Consider the following 17,777-nt stretch of genomic DNA (forward strand, 5'->3'; position numbering starts at 1 on the left):
CCTCCCTCCCTCCCTTTCTCCCTCCCTCCCTTCCTCCCTTCCTTACTTCCTTCCTCTCTCATACAAGACCTGAGGTACAGGCCAGAGGTGCAAGTGGTGAAAGGACTCACCAGACACAGTATGGGGAGAACAGGCAGATCTACTGAAATACACTGCTAAGGGGAGCAGTGGGTGGGACAGGAGAGGTCTGCTGTGCCATGTGGGTCACAGTGACTGGTGATAGCTTGACAGTACTGACTTTAACTCCAGTACCACCAGGTAGGCCCCCCCTTCTTTTTATTTTTTTAAGGTCTTGTTTATTTTTGTATAGAAGAACTGGAGTACAGGCCAGAATTGCAGGTGCTGAGAAGATTCACCAGAAACAGAGTCAGAAGCAGAGCAAGTGGTTTTACTGAAACACTGCTAAGGGGAGCAACAGGCAAGAGGTCTGCTGTGTCATGTGGGTCAGCTCCCTGGCTGGGGATCGAACTCAGACCTTAGTGGTAATAGTGCTGAGACTTAACTACTAGGCTACCAAGGAGGCCCAGATTTGTCCTTTCTTATACAACCCACTTTTTAGACCCCCTCTCCTACACACCGCCATCTTCCAATATACCTACCCACCACCCCTTTCTGTAGGAAACACACTAGCCCCTCAATGTTTCACATACCTACTACACCACACCCTAACAAAAACTGGGCTCTCACTGACACCAACTAGGCACATCTGCTTAAAATCTCTTTGATTCATATACTGTGAGGTACACTGATCCCTCATATACTTAAGAGCTCAGATTTAAAGGTTAAACTATTCCTGTGCACACATACATACTCACTCTCTTGGATATACATATTGGCCCTTGGTAAATCTCATTGCCATACAAGCAGACATGTTTATTGCCTTTTTTTAAGGTATATTTATCTATGCATACAGAACTAGGGTACAGGCTAGAAGTACAGGGGTGGTGAGAGGATTCACCAGAGACAGTGGGGAGCAGAATAAGCAGACTGATAAAGTACACAGCTGAGGGGAACAGCAGGAGAGACAGGAGAGATCTGCCACACCATGTGGGTCAGCTCCCTGGATGAGGATTGAATTCGTGCTGAAGCAGCTGGGTCTAGCTTCACAGTGCTGTCACTTTTAACCTGTTGTGCCACCAGGGAGGGCCATGTGCTCATTGCCTTTTTCAAACACATTCATTCCTTTTTATAATTTTAGAGAAAGTATGCTGTCCAATAACGGCCTGGTAAATGTTTAATGACCACCTCTGCAGGTTGAGAATGAAGAATTCTGATTTACACCATTTACCAATTTCTACAAGGTAAGTATTCTGAGCAGGCCAATTTCTAGCTCTCCATGGTCTTAGAACTTGTTATAACATTCCTGAAAATTTAACAGTAGCTGTCAGGAGTGCTCTGCTCCAGCACAGCTTCAGATGCTGACCCTCACAGAAACCCTCACTTGCTTTGAGTGCCTCACTGGTCCTGATGAAGTGGCTAAGAGTGAAGCTTTTACTTCTTGGCCTCATGGAGGCAGTGTAGCGTGTGGTTGACACCTCTTATGGTGTTATTTTAATGGATTTTGATGGGGCTTTAAAGGTTAACATTTGTTTTTCCAGTGAGGTTGATTAAGGCTTGAGAACAATACCTAGCCCATAATGAGAACATTGTAAAAAGGAAAAATCATAACCCTTTCTGGTTCCTTGACATCCCCAGCCCTCAACACTCACATCCAGGATCCTAGAAATACGGATCCAACTCTTCTCCACATAAGAGTTCTATTGAGGGCCCTCTCTGGTGGCACAACGGGTTAAAGTGCAGCACTATGAAGCTCTCCGCAGCCACTTCAGCATGTGTTCAACCCCCAAACAAGGAGTTGACATACATGGCATGTCAGACTCTACTGTCTCACCTGTTCCCCTCAGCAGTGTACTTCAGTCCATTTCCTGTTCTGCACACCACGCTGTCTCTGGTGTGTCTTCTTACCCCCCTCACCTCTGGCCTATACCCCAGTTCTTGTATAAATAAATAAATCCTTTTTTTTCATTTTATTTATTTTTATTTTTTAAATAATATAATAGTTTATTTTAACATCATTTTGTGCCTTTTTCCATCTCAGTTGTAATCCCAAGGGCTTCCTATCACCAAGTCACGTGTGTGCCGTCACCATAGTCCCATGCACTCCACACACCCCCCATTTTTGATCCCATTCCCCACTCCATCCCCATAAAATGTCTCTGGTATATAGTTGTTCGTTATTATTATTATTTTCTCCCCTGGTCCTTTGTACTCCTGTTCTGAGTGAAACCATCCGGTATTTTACCTTTTCTTTCTGGCTTATTTCACTAAGCATGATCTTCTCCAGCTCCATCCATGTTGCTGCAAAAGGCATGTGCTTATCTTTTTTGGTTGCTGAGTAATATTCCATTGTGTATATGTACCTCATCTTTTTAATCCAGTCATCCACTTTTGGGCATTTGGACAGTTTCCATGTCTTTCCAATTGTGAATAAAGCAGCAGTAAACATGGGGGTGCAGGTATCTTTTTGAATCAGTGTCTTTGTGTCTTTTGGGTAGATACCTAGGAGTGATATTGCTGGGTCGCAAGGAAGCTCCATGTTTAGCAGTTTGAGGAACCTCCAAACATTTTCCCATAATGGTTGTACTCCTTTGCATTCCCACCAGCAGTGCCAGAGAGTTCCTTTTTCTCCACATCCTCGCCAACATTTGTTGTTGCTAGTTGTTTGAAGATGTGCCATTCTCACTGGGATGAGGTGGTATCTCACTGTGGTTTTAATTTGCATCTCCCTTATTACAAGGGATGTTGAATATTTTTTCATATGCTTGTTGGCCATCTGTATTTCCTCTTTGGAGAATTGTCTTTTTAGCTCTTCTGCCTATTTTCTGATGGTGTTGTTCACTTTATTTTTGTTGAGTTTCATCAGTTCTTTGTACATCTTTGTGATCAGTCCTTTATCGCTAGTTTTGTGTGAGAAAATTTTTTCCCAATGAGCAGGATGTCTGTTTTTTGTAATGTCTCTTTTGCTGAACAGAAGCTCTTTAACTTGATGTAGTCCCATCTATTTATCCTTGCCTTCACTATCATTGTGTTGAGTGCTGAATCTTCAAAGATGTTACTGAAGTATATGTCATGTAGTGTTTCGCCCATCTTTGCTTCCAGGTTAAATAAATCTTTTTTTTTTTTTAAATGAGTTCTATGGAGCATCCCTGGACTATACCTTCTGAGCAGAGGTATGCTCTCAGCTGTATGGTGCACCCTGTCAGGACTCCAGCATTTAGGAGGAGGAAATCAAGAAGGTCAGAGGGGAAGAGATTGCAAACTGGCAGCCCTCAGGCAAATTCAATTCTCAAAAGAGTTTTGTTTGGTCAGCAGAAGGCTTTAGGGGCGCTGTCTCTTCCATTTCACAGTCCTCATCCTGCCCATTGTCCCACACCCTTCCCACTTTGCTCATTGATGTTACTGGCACAGTGGCCCAGCCTGTCCAGTTTGCTACTCCCTGCTTTTAAAACTAATACCCTTGTATTTTTTAAACTGAGGAAACTGAGGCTTAAGTGTGTGAAGAAGAATAACAAAAGTTAACTTTTATGGACCACTTACACTGTACCAGGCATTATCTTAATTAATATTTACTTTAATCCCATGAGGTAGATACTTCTTTATCTTTTTTTTTCCCCCAGGCAGGAAACTGAGGCTTAGAAAAAGGAAAAATCCAACTAGTCACAGACCTAATATAGGATTTGAATCTAAGTGTGTTTGACTCTGGGCTATTAAATCGTGACTAGATCACATTTGACGTGATCACTTTTGATAGAAGAGGTAGTATTCAAGGCAGGGAGAGTCCCAGCGAAGGAGGAGAAACAGCTTTGCCTTCTGTGAGTGCAGGGCCTGCGAGAAGGCAGCAAGCAAGCTCAGGAAGGACTGGCACAGGGGAAGTTAAAGGTATAAGTTTGGGACTGACTTGCTCACTTCTCTCACCCCCCACCTCCATCACCCTAGCAAAAGCCTGGACTCTCCCGGGAGCCTCTAGCCAGCCTTCCGCTTCCACTTCCATCCCTGTGCATCTCAGTAGAATCCTCACAATAATCAGAGTGATTGTTTTGGAATGAAAATATATGTAAAGAATACTATAAAAATGTTGAAGAATTTACAGAGAAATGTGGGGAAAAGTGACCTGTGGAGTAAATTCTCCCAGGACTGATTCCACTAAGTGTGAGCAGAGACACCCCCAACAATGCATTCCGGCACCTGCAGAGCAGCACTCTGGAAAACTTAAACATGTCACCCTCTGGTGAATCCATGAAAATAGATTTCTCTAGTCTTTTCCTACTTAATATCCTTCTAGGACTTTCCCTTGCACTGAGGAAAAAATCCAGAAGCTTTCAGATGGTTTGACCAGCAGCATCTACCTGGGCTTCTCTCCTTATTGTGTATTTTGCTCCATAACAATAATATTGGCTGATACTTATTAAGGCTTCCCTCGTTCTGTGTGTGTGTGTGTATGTGTTTGAATGTCTTACATTTTTAATCCTTTCTTTACAGGTTATTTAGATCACTTTTGATTAAGAAAACTGTAGGAAGTTAGTAACTGCCACCAGCAAACACCAGGGGGTGACATGTTTAAGTTTTCCAGAGTCCTGCTTTGCAGGGTGCCAGACTGTTGTTGGGGGTGTCTCTGCTCACACTTATTGGAGTCAGTCCTGGGAGAATTTACTCCACAAGTCACTTTTCTTTGTAAACTCTTCAACATTCTTATAATATTATTTACAGCTCTTATAGTCAGTATGAGGAGGGTGCTTTGGGCTAAGGGCTAAGGGGGTGTGTGGCTCATTCACCAGTGCTGGAAAGGACTGGAAGGACTGGATTACTCTGTCAGTTTTGGTGCTGGGGGCCAGTTTTCAGCACTAATTACAGGCAAACAGACCTGCCCCTTTTCATCTATGTTTGGGTAATAGATTTTAGTTTTAAATGTGCTTTTCTGTGCTAGAAATTTTATTTAAACTATGAAGTCCCCCTTATGTAGAGTGTTGTCAAAGACAAAAAGCTCTAGTCAATAAATTAGCTTCCTTGACCTGAATATTAAGGAAGTTTTTCTTTTTCTTTTTAAAATTTATTTATGCATACAGAACTGGGGTACAGGCCAGAGGTGCTGGCGGTGAGAAGATTCACCAGAGACAGAGTGGGGAGCAAAACAGACAGATCGATGAAGTACACTGCTGAGGGGAGCAGTGGACAAGACAGGAGAGGTCTGCTGTGCCATGTGGGTAGGCTCCCTGGCCTGGGATTGAACTCTGGATGATTAGCTTCTCAGTGCTGCATTTTAACTTGTTGCCACCAGGGAGGGCCCTAGAGAGGTTTTTCCTTCCACATTTGCAGATTTCAAAAGCTCCCTCATCAAACCTCCCCAGGCCTCCATTGTAGACATGAGCCTGCTGCTTCCTTGGAATGATTCACAGCCCACCAGCCCTTTGGTCATTTTACCCTTCAAGTCTTACTCTGCATAAGAGTCATCTTTTCGGTGAGACTCTCCTGACTACCCCAGTTATTCTATGTAAGGCTTCGTTGCCCTCCCTAGTCTTATTTCACAGAATGTAGCACCCTGGGTGCCTGGGTGAATTGGGCCAAAGGGGTTAGCTGTATGATGAGGGCAGAACTGGACTTTTAGGGGTAAACTTAATGTAGCATAGTCACATGTTGATGCGCACCTGAAACAATGTCATATGCAAGATTAATGCAATAGAAAAATAAAAACTTAGCACACCACGTGATTACTAATGTGTTTGTGTTTAAAGATTAAGGTCCAGGGACAAGGATCGTTTCCTGTGGTGCTGTTGCTAATCTCAAACAAAGAGCAACCGGTGAGTCAACAAAATGGGTTTATTTAGAAACAATAACAAAATAAAACTTGGAAAGCACAGTCTTCTGGTGAGGCTGACATGACTTTCCCAGCCCCAAAGCCTGTACACCCTAATGTCGTCTCTGGAAGGGCTGCTGCTGAGTAAGGTGTGTGGGGAAGCCACATCACCTCCAGTTGCAAGGTGTGCTGGGGCCTATAGTTGCTGATTGAATGTGCCTAGGAAGGCTCATCTAGCACCCCCCCGCCTCATTTATTTGTTTTTTAATGATTTATTTATTTCTGCATACAAGAACTGGGGTATGGGCCAGAGGTGGTGAGGGGATTCACCAGGGACAGATGGGGAGCAGAACAGGCAGATCAAGGAATTACACTGCTGAGCAGACAGGTGAGGTCTGCTGTGTCATGTGGGTCAGCTCCCCGGCCAGGGATCGAATTCCTGCGGCAGTGACTGTGGACAGCGGCATAGTGCTGCGCTTTAACTCTTTGCCCCACCAGGGAGCACCCCCCACCTCATGTAACTAGAGTTTCTGTATGTTGATTTTGAAGGTGGATACCCAGTGATTAGCACAGTTCCTGGCTTCCTGAAGTCTCCCGTGAATATTCGTAGAACCTCATCATAGTTGGTAGTAAATGTCCGTAAGTGAATAAATTAACAAACGCAGGTAAGAGCCACATCTTGTTTTCATTGGTGGCACACAGGCAGACATACACTGTTAACACTCAGCAGACAACTGAGTAAGTTTTTGACAATGGGCACAAAGATTTATGTCAGCTCAAGCTTTATTGGTTTGGTTTCTCTTGGGTACCAGGGAGTGGGGCTGTGGCAGGAGCAGAGTCTGTGAAGCACATGCGCCAGGCCTGAGCTGGCTTTGGTCAAAATCACGGAAACCTGGGAGTGCGGAGAGAGAGGGGAAGTGGTGTCATTATCAGCCTGGAGTGAGTCAGCAAAAGCAACTTATCCCAACACACAGCCACAGCTTACCTGACCCCATCTCCAAATTACCTTTTTAGTCCCAACTAATCAAACTAACTCAAGAAAGTGCAGACTGTAAGCCACCTTCCCACGGAGGCTGCCTCAGTCTCCCTGCATTGTTCTGGTCACGCTGCTCTCTCCCTTCAAACCCTCTCCCAGGAAGCCCCCCCGGATTTGTTCCTGCAGCCCCTCCATAACATAACATCGCAGCACTGAGGTCTGAATGTGTCTGGTTTCTTTGCCTTGGCATCTGCGCCAAGTGAGTGTCCAGTCTCACCCTGGAGGAGGATGGAGCTCCCATGGCATTAGCCATCCTCACTTGCTGCTTGGTGAGACGGATTCAAGAACAATTCACACCAGCGGTGGCTACAGAGAGGGCCAACTTGGCGGGTTCCACCATGGTCTAGGGGGAAGCTGAGAATAGGGGGAGCAGCACAGCCAGGTGGGGAGGGCTGCTGAGGGCAGCATCTCCCTTGCAGGGAAAGTAACAGAAGTGCAAGTGGTAATAATCACAACATTGTGTCCTCACCTGTTGTTCCCAGAGCTTCCCGTGAATTATCTTAGTTACCCTCCAGAAACATACTTCAGAAAGCCTAAGTAATTTGCCAGTGTGTCTTGGGTGGCGATAGACATTTACACCTGACCCCAAAGCTCCATCTTATCACACATTGCAACACAGTCCAAACTACTGACACCCCCACCTGAGCCTGCAGAGGTTTGCCTGGTCCACCACCCAAGCCAGCAGCTCTTCACACTGTAGGTCCTTCAACAAATCTTCACCACTCAGGTCCTTGCGTGCAGAGCTACCGAGGAGAAAGAGGAGAAAGAGGAGAGTGGGGTCAGGTAATGGTCAAAGCCAGACAGAATCTCGTAGGAGAGACGGACCACCAGCCACCTCCATGAGTCTCCCAGAAGGCATTCCACAAACCCAGGCGATTACATCCTGAATATTCACTGGTTAGGATGACAGATGCCATAGATCCCTGACTTTCTCCGAGACAGGGTGACTGATTAGGGGGACTGGCCTTGGGGGCATTCTCCTGTTCACAGTACAACAGACACTTGGCAGAGTAGGTGGGGAAGCCAGTGCCAGAGGTTCCCTGGTGCCCAACCCCCTCCAGCACCCCACCCCCACTTCTCCCAGGCTTCTCCCTTGAGGGGCTGACCTCAGGAGGTCAGTGAAGACCCTCTTTGAACTCTGAGTGGAGGAGGATTCTTATCTAGATCCTCTGCCCTACTGGGGTGGGGGGGCGGCTGGTGGAGGGAACAATAAGGTGGGGGGTGGGGGCGTGTCAGGAGGCCCCACACTACCTTTCCCCTGGGGGCTTACTCACCCCGGCAGCTCCCCAGCCTCCTTCTTCTTGCCAGATTGAAGGGCCTGCTCCAGAGCTGGGGCCTCCCTCTGGGTGAGGTTGTGTTTCCAGCTGGTAGGATAAAGATTTGGGAGTGGGTGGGGCTGGGGGAGATGCCAGGTATTCTCCAGTCTAAGAAACTCAGGAATCTTCTAGTACCTCAAAGGGAGAAGCTGAGAGGGTGCCCCTTTCTCCACTCAGTCTCACCACTCCTTATCCTCAGCAACCAGTGAAACGCTCTCCAGAATCTAACATGCTGACCCAGGGCAGGGACAGAGACTTGGTAAAGAAACGGAAGGATGAAATGGTTTATCCTTTTCCCAAGTCTAAAGGGACGATCACCAGCCCAATGACAGCAGTTGGCTCCCCTTACCTTTACCCCCAGCCCCATGGGCTCCTCTGTGAGCCCCACAATTTCCCCAGACTCCCTTCCTTAGGAGGAAAGGGTCGGAACGCTGGCCCAAGGTCCTGGCCAGGGCCACCACACTGTCCAGCCCCATAGTGGCCTAGTAGAATGTGCCTCCTGGGCTGGCATTACCTGGCTCACACAGCTCCCAGCAGCACCTTGGAGGAGCAGGAGGGGCAGGAGTGGGCACGTGCAGTGACTCACCTGCTTTTCTTCCCCTTTTGTGCCAGCAGCCAGTTCACAAAGTCCTGTTGGCGGATCTTGTCCATGGCAATACTGTAGTCACTTATAAAAGTCCCCTCAGCATACCTGGGGCCTCGAGGTTGGGAGCCACTGACCTTAGGGTGGAATCTGAGGGGCAGAGAGGGAGAGAGGAGACAGGGTGCCATGGCAGCGGGGAAGGGGCGCCTGACTCCAGGCCAAGCTGAGAGCAGGCACCTGTTTCTTGAGTGTTTCCAGAGACACCCTCTTGTCCTCACCCCTTGGACTTTATCCTCAGCTCAAGGGCCCACTCCCTGCATCCTCAGCGTTTGAGACCCTGGCTTTCCAGCCAAAAGGGGTCTGGGAATCCCTGGCCCCAAAGAACTGGGTCACAGCTCCTCCTTTACCCCTCTTGCCCTCGCCTTTCCTGATTCAGTCCTCTGGTTCCATACTGAAGACAGTGAGTGCCCCCATAAAGCTCCTGCAGTGAGGGCCTCCTCATGGCGCTCTGGGTTAAAGTGCAGTACTATGAAGCCACTTCAGCAAGAGTTCAATCCCTGGCCAGGGAGCCGACCCACATGGTGCAGCACGGTCCTGTCCAGCCCGCTGCTCCCCTCAGCAGTGTATTTCGTCAATCTGCCTCTTCTGCTCCCCACTCTGTCACTGGTGAATCCTCTCACTCCCACACCTCTGGCCTGTACCCCAGTTCTGTAAGCATAAATCAAAAAAGCTTAAAATAAAATAAGCTCTTGCAGTGAGTTATGTCCCCTAGAAACCCTCTAATCCATATCAACTGATTTAATCCTCACAACACCACAGGGAGGGAGAGACTACAGCCCCTCTTGGTGAAGTGAATGAGGAAACCAAGGTGCAGAAAGATTACTTCAGCACACAAGTGGCAGATCTAGGATTTACCCCCAGGCAGACTGGGCCTAGGTCTAGTTCTTAACTTCTGCAAGAGGCTGCCTCTCCAGGTACAGCTCTGCCTCAAATTTACACAGTCAGATTTCCCTGGCAGACAGCTGGCTCATAGCCAAGAAGGCCCCAGTCTATTCAGTCAAGCTTTTCTTGGTTCCCCAAGGCCATTAGAGCCTCTAGCTGTCCTCACGCCTAAGGCCCTCTGTTCTTACTCACTACTCAGAGCAATTTGCCACATACCTCAGTGGTTCCTTGCCTATTTCCTCTTGGGTCCACATGCCCATGGAGACAGGGGGCCCCTGGGGACCACTCTTCATGTGTATCCTGGGTGCCTGGCACCCAGGAGGGCCTCTATAAACCCTGACTGAACGTAAGCATAGCTGAATAGTTACGGCCTTCCTTAGGAAGGGAGATGCTGTCGTCTGCTGCAGACACCTAACGGCTGAAGCCCTTCCAGAGAGCTGACCACAGTGTCTCCTGCTGCAACAGATATTCTGTTTCTGTACAGATATTCTGTTTCTGGTCTCTCTTTGCACAAGACAGCTGGTAGCCTCTCCCCAAGCCCCCAGTTTCTTTCTTCTGGACGCAGGGTTCCTCCTTTTCTCACCTCCCCCTTGAGCTTAGAAACAGCCAAGTCTTTCCCCAGCTTCTCCTCCCCTGCTGGGGTTCCCTCCCTTCCCACCCTGCCCACCTGGAGCTGGGCTCTTCCTTCTCCCCTAGCACCAGGGCCAGCAGCAGGGACACCAGCAGCAGAGAGATCTTCAAGGCCATCATCTTCCAAGGCAACTTCCTGAGCTGAGAAAGGAGAAGGGCCAGGATGAAGGGTGAGGGGTACTTCCGGGCCCTCAGAGCCCATACAGTCCTGACAGCTGGAGGCACTGAGCCCTGGGAGTTGGGGTTTTCCTAAGGCTGGAGCCATGTTTGGAGGAGGGTGGGGATACTAGGCATTAGAGTAAGTGACCAGGAGAGAGCGGGGCCTGGTCAAGAGTGACTCTGCTTTTGTCCTGCTTCATTTCTAAGTGCAGTGGGAGTGGGCTGGGTGGAGGGCGGTGGGGAGAGAGGCAGGCGGCAGAACACAGTGGAGACGTGTGTGTCCCCCTCCTGGCTGCAGTGACTAGACACCATAGGCATGTGGTTGGGCAAGATTCTCGCCTTGGGGTCCTCCGAAGTTCATACCAGCCAGCTTTGCAGCTTCAAGTTGGCTGTCACTGAAAGCACAGCATTCTTGCCTTGGCTGCAAATCATGTGTAGAAACATCAGTGTTCTCCTCTGGGCTTCACAGTCTTGACCCAGGGACATTGTCCCTGGAGTCTGCGCCCCAACCCCTCCACCCCATATTACCCCAGTCTCTCCTGTAGAGAGGCAGAGCAGCAGGGAACCTCCTCACCAAGAGCTGAAAACCAAAGTTAGACATGAACCTTCTGCAAGAGCCCTTCTTCCTGCCTTTATCACATGGGGAGTAAAGACCCCCATTGCACACCTTACTTTTTTATATTTATTTATGCATATAAGAACGGGGTGCAGGACAGAGGGGTGGGGGATGAGAGGATTCACCAGAGACATAGTGAGGAGCAGAACAGGCAGATCGACTGAAATACCGCTGAGGGGAGCAGTGGGTGAGTAAGAAGAGGTCTGCGGGCCATGTGGGTCAGCTCCCTAGCTGGGAATCGAACTCCTGCTTCAGTGGCTGCAGAGAGCTTCATAGTACCCATTGGGCCACCAGGGAGGGCCCCACCTTCTTATTTCTGATGGGAACAGTGAGCCAGCCAAGAGGGTGCAGAGTCTCTGGGGCTGCTGAGACCCACCTGCTCTCCAGCAGCTAGTACAGCCCCCAGCCCACCCCAGCTGCTCTCTTACCAGACGCCCCTCCTGGCTTTTCTTGAAGAAGGACAAGACTAGGTCTCCTCAGCGGACCTTCTGGCACTTCAGAGACTCAAGAAAGTCTCCCCTGTGCCCCTTTATATATCCAGGCACCAGAGCCACGATTAGCCTAAAAGCATCTTATCTCAAGAAATGAAGGCGGCACTGACACATGATAAAGTTGCCCTTTCCACTCCAACTGTGCTAATTGGTGATTAACATTTGGGTATCTCCAGCTGCAGTCTGGGGCCTAGCCCAGGCTAGGGACCACAAGTGCTCTGTTCTTCTCCCCCCTCCTCCCTTCTGGGTGCAGGGCCAGCTATTCCAGCCCCCTTCCTTTAGCTTACCTCAGGAAGAATGTCTTCCGTGAAGGCAGACCTGGGGCAGGGTGGACCCCAGCCCTGGAAATAGTGACCTCAGCTTGGCAATGTCCCCACTGTGACCCTGGTGGGAGTTCCCAAAAGGGGGAGAAAAGGCCTGGAGGGTGAGCACAAACATAACAATGGGGGTTCCCTGGTGGTGGCTGTGCTAGCTGAGAGTTTACACTCAAGCCATCTCCTGCTTAGTGCGAGGAATGGGGGGATGATGCACACTTAACCCTGGGAACTCAGGGAGAGGTGGTGGAGGCTACTACTCCATCTGTAAAGATTCATGAGCCCAGGCTCTCGCCCCCAACTGCCCTCCTGAGTCTGCACAGCTGTTTCTTGACGAAACTGTCCCTTCCAGATGCGGAGGGTCTGCCCACCTGTAACCAGATCACTTTCTTTCTTTTTTAAAAAGATTTATTTAGGGCCCTCCCTGGTGGCGCAGCGGATTAAAGCACAGCACAAAGAAGCTAAAGCCATTTCTGCATGAGTTCGATCCCCGCCTGCCCCGGAGGAGATCCACATGGCGTGGCAGACCTCTCCTGACCCGCCCGCTGCTCCCCTCAGCAGTGTGCTTCATCGATCTGCCTGTTCTGCTCCTCACTCTGTCTCTGGTGAATCCTCTCACCCTCCGCATCTCTGGCCTGTACCCCAGTTCTGTACGAATAAATAAATCTTAAAAAAAAAAAGAGATTTATTTATGCATACAAGAACTGGGGTGCAGGCCAGAGACGAAAGGGTGAAGGATTCTTCAGAGGCAGAGTGGGGAGCAGAACAGACAGATGGGCGAAGTACACTGCTGAGGGGAGCAGTGGGCGGGTCAGGAGAGGTCTGCCTTGCCATGTGGGTCAGCTCCCTGGCTGGGGATCGAACTCATGCTGCAGTGGCTTCATAGTACTGCACTTTTACTCCTTGCGCCACCAGGGAGGGCTTTGGTGTCACTTTCTTGTCCCTTTTCTCTTTTTTCTAATAAACCTGCCCTTTTGAATAACAAAACAAAAAGACAACCTGAGGTCTCTTTTCAAAAGCCCTAGCTCCTATATGAGACTATGTGGTCCTGTCTGTCATCAGGATGGGGAGCCCTGAGCAGACTAGCAGGCTGGAGGGCTCTGCAGGGCAGAGGCTTAGCTCCTGATCAGGGCTTTCTGAGGTCTGGGATGTGATCCAGGGCTGTCCTCCCCCGGTACAGGGGCTTCCTGAGGCCCAGGTCCTGTCCCCTCCCCACTGTGTCCCCCCCCCCTCCAGTGGGAGACTCCAGGAGTGCCCCTTTGTCTTTCTCCAAGTTCTTAGCACCCGCCTGCCCATGGGCTCTTGGTCTGAAGGGGCAGAGCACAGACTGCATTTCTGGCAACCCCAAGGACTCCCTCCCAGGCTCTCCCATCTCCACTTGCCAGGAGTACTTTGAACCGTAACACGCTGCCTATCTGCTCAGGCCTAATAAAGGCCACTTTCCTTTCCAGGTGAGCTCCCCTGGCCAGGAGCAGCTCCAGCATGAAATCGAGTGCTTGTGTGGGCTGAGAGCTCCCTGAGCCAGGAGGGCGGCTCACCTCTGCTTCCCAGAAACCTTGCCCACCCACCACCTATTTCTTACCATCTAGCAAAACATCTCTCTGGGCAAGCTCTCCAAATGCCATCTCCCAGCGATTAATGAGCCAGGGTTAGACTTCTGTCCAGATTAGACTTCTGAAGGGGATGTGGAGGCTACTTGTGATCACTCCTGCTGAGCAGCAGTTAATGGGCTCAGGAGGGGTTGTTACAACCCAGCAGCCTCTCTGGAGGCGGAAGGTATCCAGGAAGCATGGACACTGTTTCCTGGGACCCCCAATTCTGACGCCACACCAGAGTCAGGAAAGACTTTGTGACCCTGGAGTTCCTGACTGGGGTTCTGTGAATTTCTTTAGGGGTGGGTTGCACTGAAAGCCAAGTTGTGCTTTAATTCCTCACCTCAACCCGACTTCTTGGAGAGGGTCTCTCTGTAGCCCCATTCCCCTTTGATCTTTGACTCTCCTGCTTGACAGTGAGCAGACTAGAGAGAATGTGACCTGGGCCCTGGGGGAGGGAGGTATGTGGGGTCAGAGATCAGACAAGACGTCAGACACCCAGGGGGGCCTGTTGGCCCCTCCCCTGAAGGGCATACTGGGAAACAAAGGAATGGCCCAGCTGGCCATGGGCAGTTTCTGGGGATCAGAATTCTTGCTAGACTTGACCAAAATCACTTAAAAGATCCAACTGGCAACTGGGCCAGCCATCCACACTATAGTGAGTAGTCTAGGGTACAGAATGCAGGGTCACGCAGGGGAATCTCAGGGGGTTGTAGAGACCTAATTCACTGCAGGGAGTTTCCAGGATTCCAGCTGAGGGGTGAAGGAGAACACAGTGGATAGGGAGGCAGGAAGACACCCCCAAATGCAAAGGCTGATGGCCCAGACAGATGGAGCACTGGAGGTGGCGACATTTGGGGGCCCACGGAAATCAGTGTAGGGAGGGAGTGATGGGCATCACTGTCCTAAGAGAACATAGGTCCTCTCGGGGTGTGAGTCCAGCTCCAGAGTGAGGGCTGGAACAGCCTCAGAACCTTTAGGGTTTGCAGCCCATGGTGGTGACTCATCACCTCTAGTCCGGCAGGGCCACTGCAGACATTCCGGCCAGCTCACAACCAGGCCAGCCTGAAGCAAATGGCTGACCCAGCCTCCCTGCCTGTGCTGCTGCTTTTGAAGTTCACTTGGTCTCCAAGCTCACAGCTGACTCAGAGAGCAGCCTTCCCTCTCAGATCCTCTCACACCAGGTGGCGGATTAATCCTCCTCTTTTAGAGGAGACAAGAGGGGATGTGAACCCTGCCAAGCTGTGCCTGCTTCTGGTCTACCCTGCTTGCCCCAAGGACTACCTCCAGCTCTCCTCCCCAGTGTGGCACAGACTTAGTCATGGTCCTCAGCATTTGAGCCCACATTAGCCCTCAGTACCACTCTGGTCCAGATACTTTCCAGAAGGATCTTCAAGAAAGAATATGCTACCTACAGCCTCTCTTGACCCTTTGCTGCAAGGGATTAATTTGGAAGTCCCCTCTCAGTTCTAATCTCAACCCTTTTTGGTGTTTTCAAAGGCCATATTGTCTGCTTTTGTTTGTCAAGAAAATAGTTCAATGCTTCATAGTTGTAGACTAATCCTTGGGAGAACTGCCCTGCAGACTTAGAATTGGGAAGGGGTGGTCACAGGGGGAAATTCCTTCTCCCAAGGGAAGAGAAAGAATTGGTAATATATTTAAGAAAAAAGACTGAACCTGAACGGCCCAGACCCAGAATTCCTGGGTGCTGCCTCCCAGGTGGGAAAGGAAGAGAGGGGTGGGAAGGAAAAGCAGCTTTCTCTTTCTTTTCTGTGCATGGGAATGTGAAGACTGGAGCAGCTTCCAGAGTTCCCAGTGAACGCTCCCCCCCCCACACACACACCTTCATTAATTAGATTAGGTAGGGAGACAGAAAGAGGAAGAACTCAAGTCCCAGCTCCCACCTGCCCATCTCTTATCCACTTTGAACCTTAACCTGCCCCATCTCTAAATTGGGGCAAACCCATACAGCCTGTCTCCTAGGAAGAGTGAGGTGTCTTGTTAACATGAAGGCATCTTACAAGTGCTGGCTGGTGGTATTCTCCGAACTGATCTCTGCCTCACTCGATGATAAGAATTAAATAAGATGAAATTATAAAGCAAGGTTGACTCTGTCCAGCAGCCAGCAGGTGGAAGGCTCTGGAATTCCATGTTTGGAGTGAGGACTTTGGAAACAGACCTGCCTGTGCTTTCACAGCAGAATGATGTAGAGCAACTTGCTCTCTCTGCACTTTAGTTTACCTTTCTGTAAAAGAGGACTGGAATGGTTCAGGACCCCAAAGAATTGATTTGGTAATCACCATACTTAGAAGGTACATCATGCTACTTTGTCTTTTGGGCTATCAGTTACCTTTTAACAAATTACTCCAAATCTTAGCTTAAAACAACTACACTGATTTATTTGTTTTAAATTGTATTTGTTTTTAATTGAGGTAACATTTTGGGGATCTTGATACTTTCCAAAGGGTCATGTTCCTAGATGGTGTAGGTGTATAGGTGCACACCTCTTCAGATGTATGTTTTTACACCACACCCACCACCAGAACAGAGACTCAGGAATCTAATTCACTGGGAGGCCACCTTAGAGGCTGGTTGCTGTGGCCATAATCAGCCCTAGACACGGCTGACCTTCATTGTCATCATTATTGAAGATGCTCATTCATTAAACATTTCTTTGAGTCTCATAAACTCTGGCCATTTATTATCTACCTATACTGATCTCTGTCCCCTTCTCCGAAAGACTGGGGACTGATGCATTTAGACACCAGAGACAGATATAACGAGCCACTCTTTTATATTCCAAAGTCAAGCAGAGTACAGTTGTCAGAATGAGTTGCAACCCCATTTAGGCAGCAAATACTTCACGGGACATACTTATACTAAAAAAAAAAAAAATTTAAGTTATTGCTTATCCAAAATTCAAATTTGGTTGAATGTACTGATATTTACCAAATCTTGCAACTCTATCTGGAAATTTTTTTTTATAATTTAAGAAATTATTTTAAAAATTTAAAAAGATGTAATAACTCATGAAACAATCAGTATTTTAAGTAGAAAGGCAGCTGGAAATCTTTTTAAAATCCCAATGCCTCAGGGCCCTCTCCAGTGGCACATCAGGTTAAAAGCACAGGACTATGAAGCTGGCTCCAGCCATTGCAGCACCACTTCAGTCCCCAGCCGGGGAGCTGACCCACATGGCCTGGCAGACCTCTCCTAACCCCCCATACCCTCTGCTGCTGCCCTCAGCAGTGCATTTCAGTTAGTCTGCCTACTCTGCTCCCCAGTCTGTCTCTGGTGAATCCTCTCACCTGCTGCATCTCTGGCCTGCACCACAGTTCTTGTGTGCATAAATAAAATCAATCTTAAAAAAAAAAAAAAAACACCCAATGCCTCAGTGCCATTTTCAGAGATTTCAGAGATTCCAATGTCATTAGTCTGGATATATATATATATTAAGATTGATTTAATCGTGCATATAGAACTGGAGTACAAGCCAGAAGTACAGGGTGTGAGAGGATTCACCAGAGACCGAGTAGGGTGCAGAACAGACTGATTGACAAATACTGAGGGGAGCAGTGGGGAGACAGGAGAGGTCTGCTGTGGGTCACTTCCCTGACCGGAGATCGAACTCATGAAGTGGCTTCAGCTTGCTTTGTAGTGCTATGCTTTAACCTGTTGCGCTACCAGGGAGTGCCCTTGGATAATTTTTAAACCTTTCATTTTGAAATAATTTAAAATTTTACAGAGAATTTGCAAAAATAATACAGTAAGTTCTACTGTAGTGCTAGATTTTTAACATTTCATCACATTTGTGGAATCACTTTATTATGAATCTTCCAAACATTTCAGAGCAGATTATAGGCATCATGCTTCTTTGCCACTTAATGAACTATTTCCAGATCTATTACTAAGAACAAGGAAACTTACTTAAGTGGCCACCATAAGTATAGTTCTCAAATTCAATATATTTAACACTGAAGTAAAGTACATTCTACTTCCTTCAGTTGGCCCTATCATGTTCTTTCAGCTGTGCCTCCCTCCATTACTAGATCCAGTCCAGAACCCTGCGTAGCATTTAATGGTCAAGTCTTTTTATTTTCCTTTAATAAGTTCCTAACCTTTCTTCCTTCAGATTTCTGATCTTTTAAAAGTACAGACTATTGGCCCTCCCTGGTGGCGCAGCGGGTTAAAGCACAGCACTGAGAATCTAAAGCCGCTTCCGCATGAGTTCGATTCCCGCCTGCCCC

At 48.5% G+C, this 17,777-nt stretch overlaps 1 protein-coding gene across 1 annotated transcript in view; it reads right to left on the minus strand.

The window, feature by feature from the left end:
• GIP (gastric inhibitory polypeptide) overlaps positions 1 to 10,478 on the minus strand; it is a 12,066-nt gene extending 1,588 nt beyond the window's left edge. Inside the window, exons 1-4 of the mRNA XM_012726053.1 lie at positions 10,387 to 10,478; positions 8,790 to 8,936; positions 8,162 to 8,251; positions 7,529 to 7,630 (exon numbers count right to left, since the gene is read on the minus strand). Coding sequence (XP_012581507.1) covers positions 7,529 to 7,630; positions 8,162 to 8,251; positions 8,790 to 8,936; positions 10,387 to 10,478 — 431 coding nt within the window. The remainder of the gene's footprint in view (positions 1 to 7,528; positions 7,631 to 8,161; positions 8,252 to 8,789; positions 8,937 to 10,386) is intronic.
• Between the last annotated feature and the right edge of the window lie 7,299 nt (positions 10,479 to 17,777).

Source organism: Condylura cristata, unplaced genomic scaffold, assembly GCF_000260355.1.
Source record: "Condylura cristata isolate star-nosed mole 26May11 unplaced genomic scaffold, ConCri1.0 scaffold00017, whole genome shotgun sequence".
Classification (NCBI taxonomy): domain Eukaryota; kingdom Metazoa; phylum Chordata; class Mammalia; order Eulipotyphla; family Talpidae; genus Condylura; species Condylura cristata.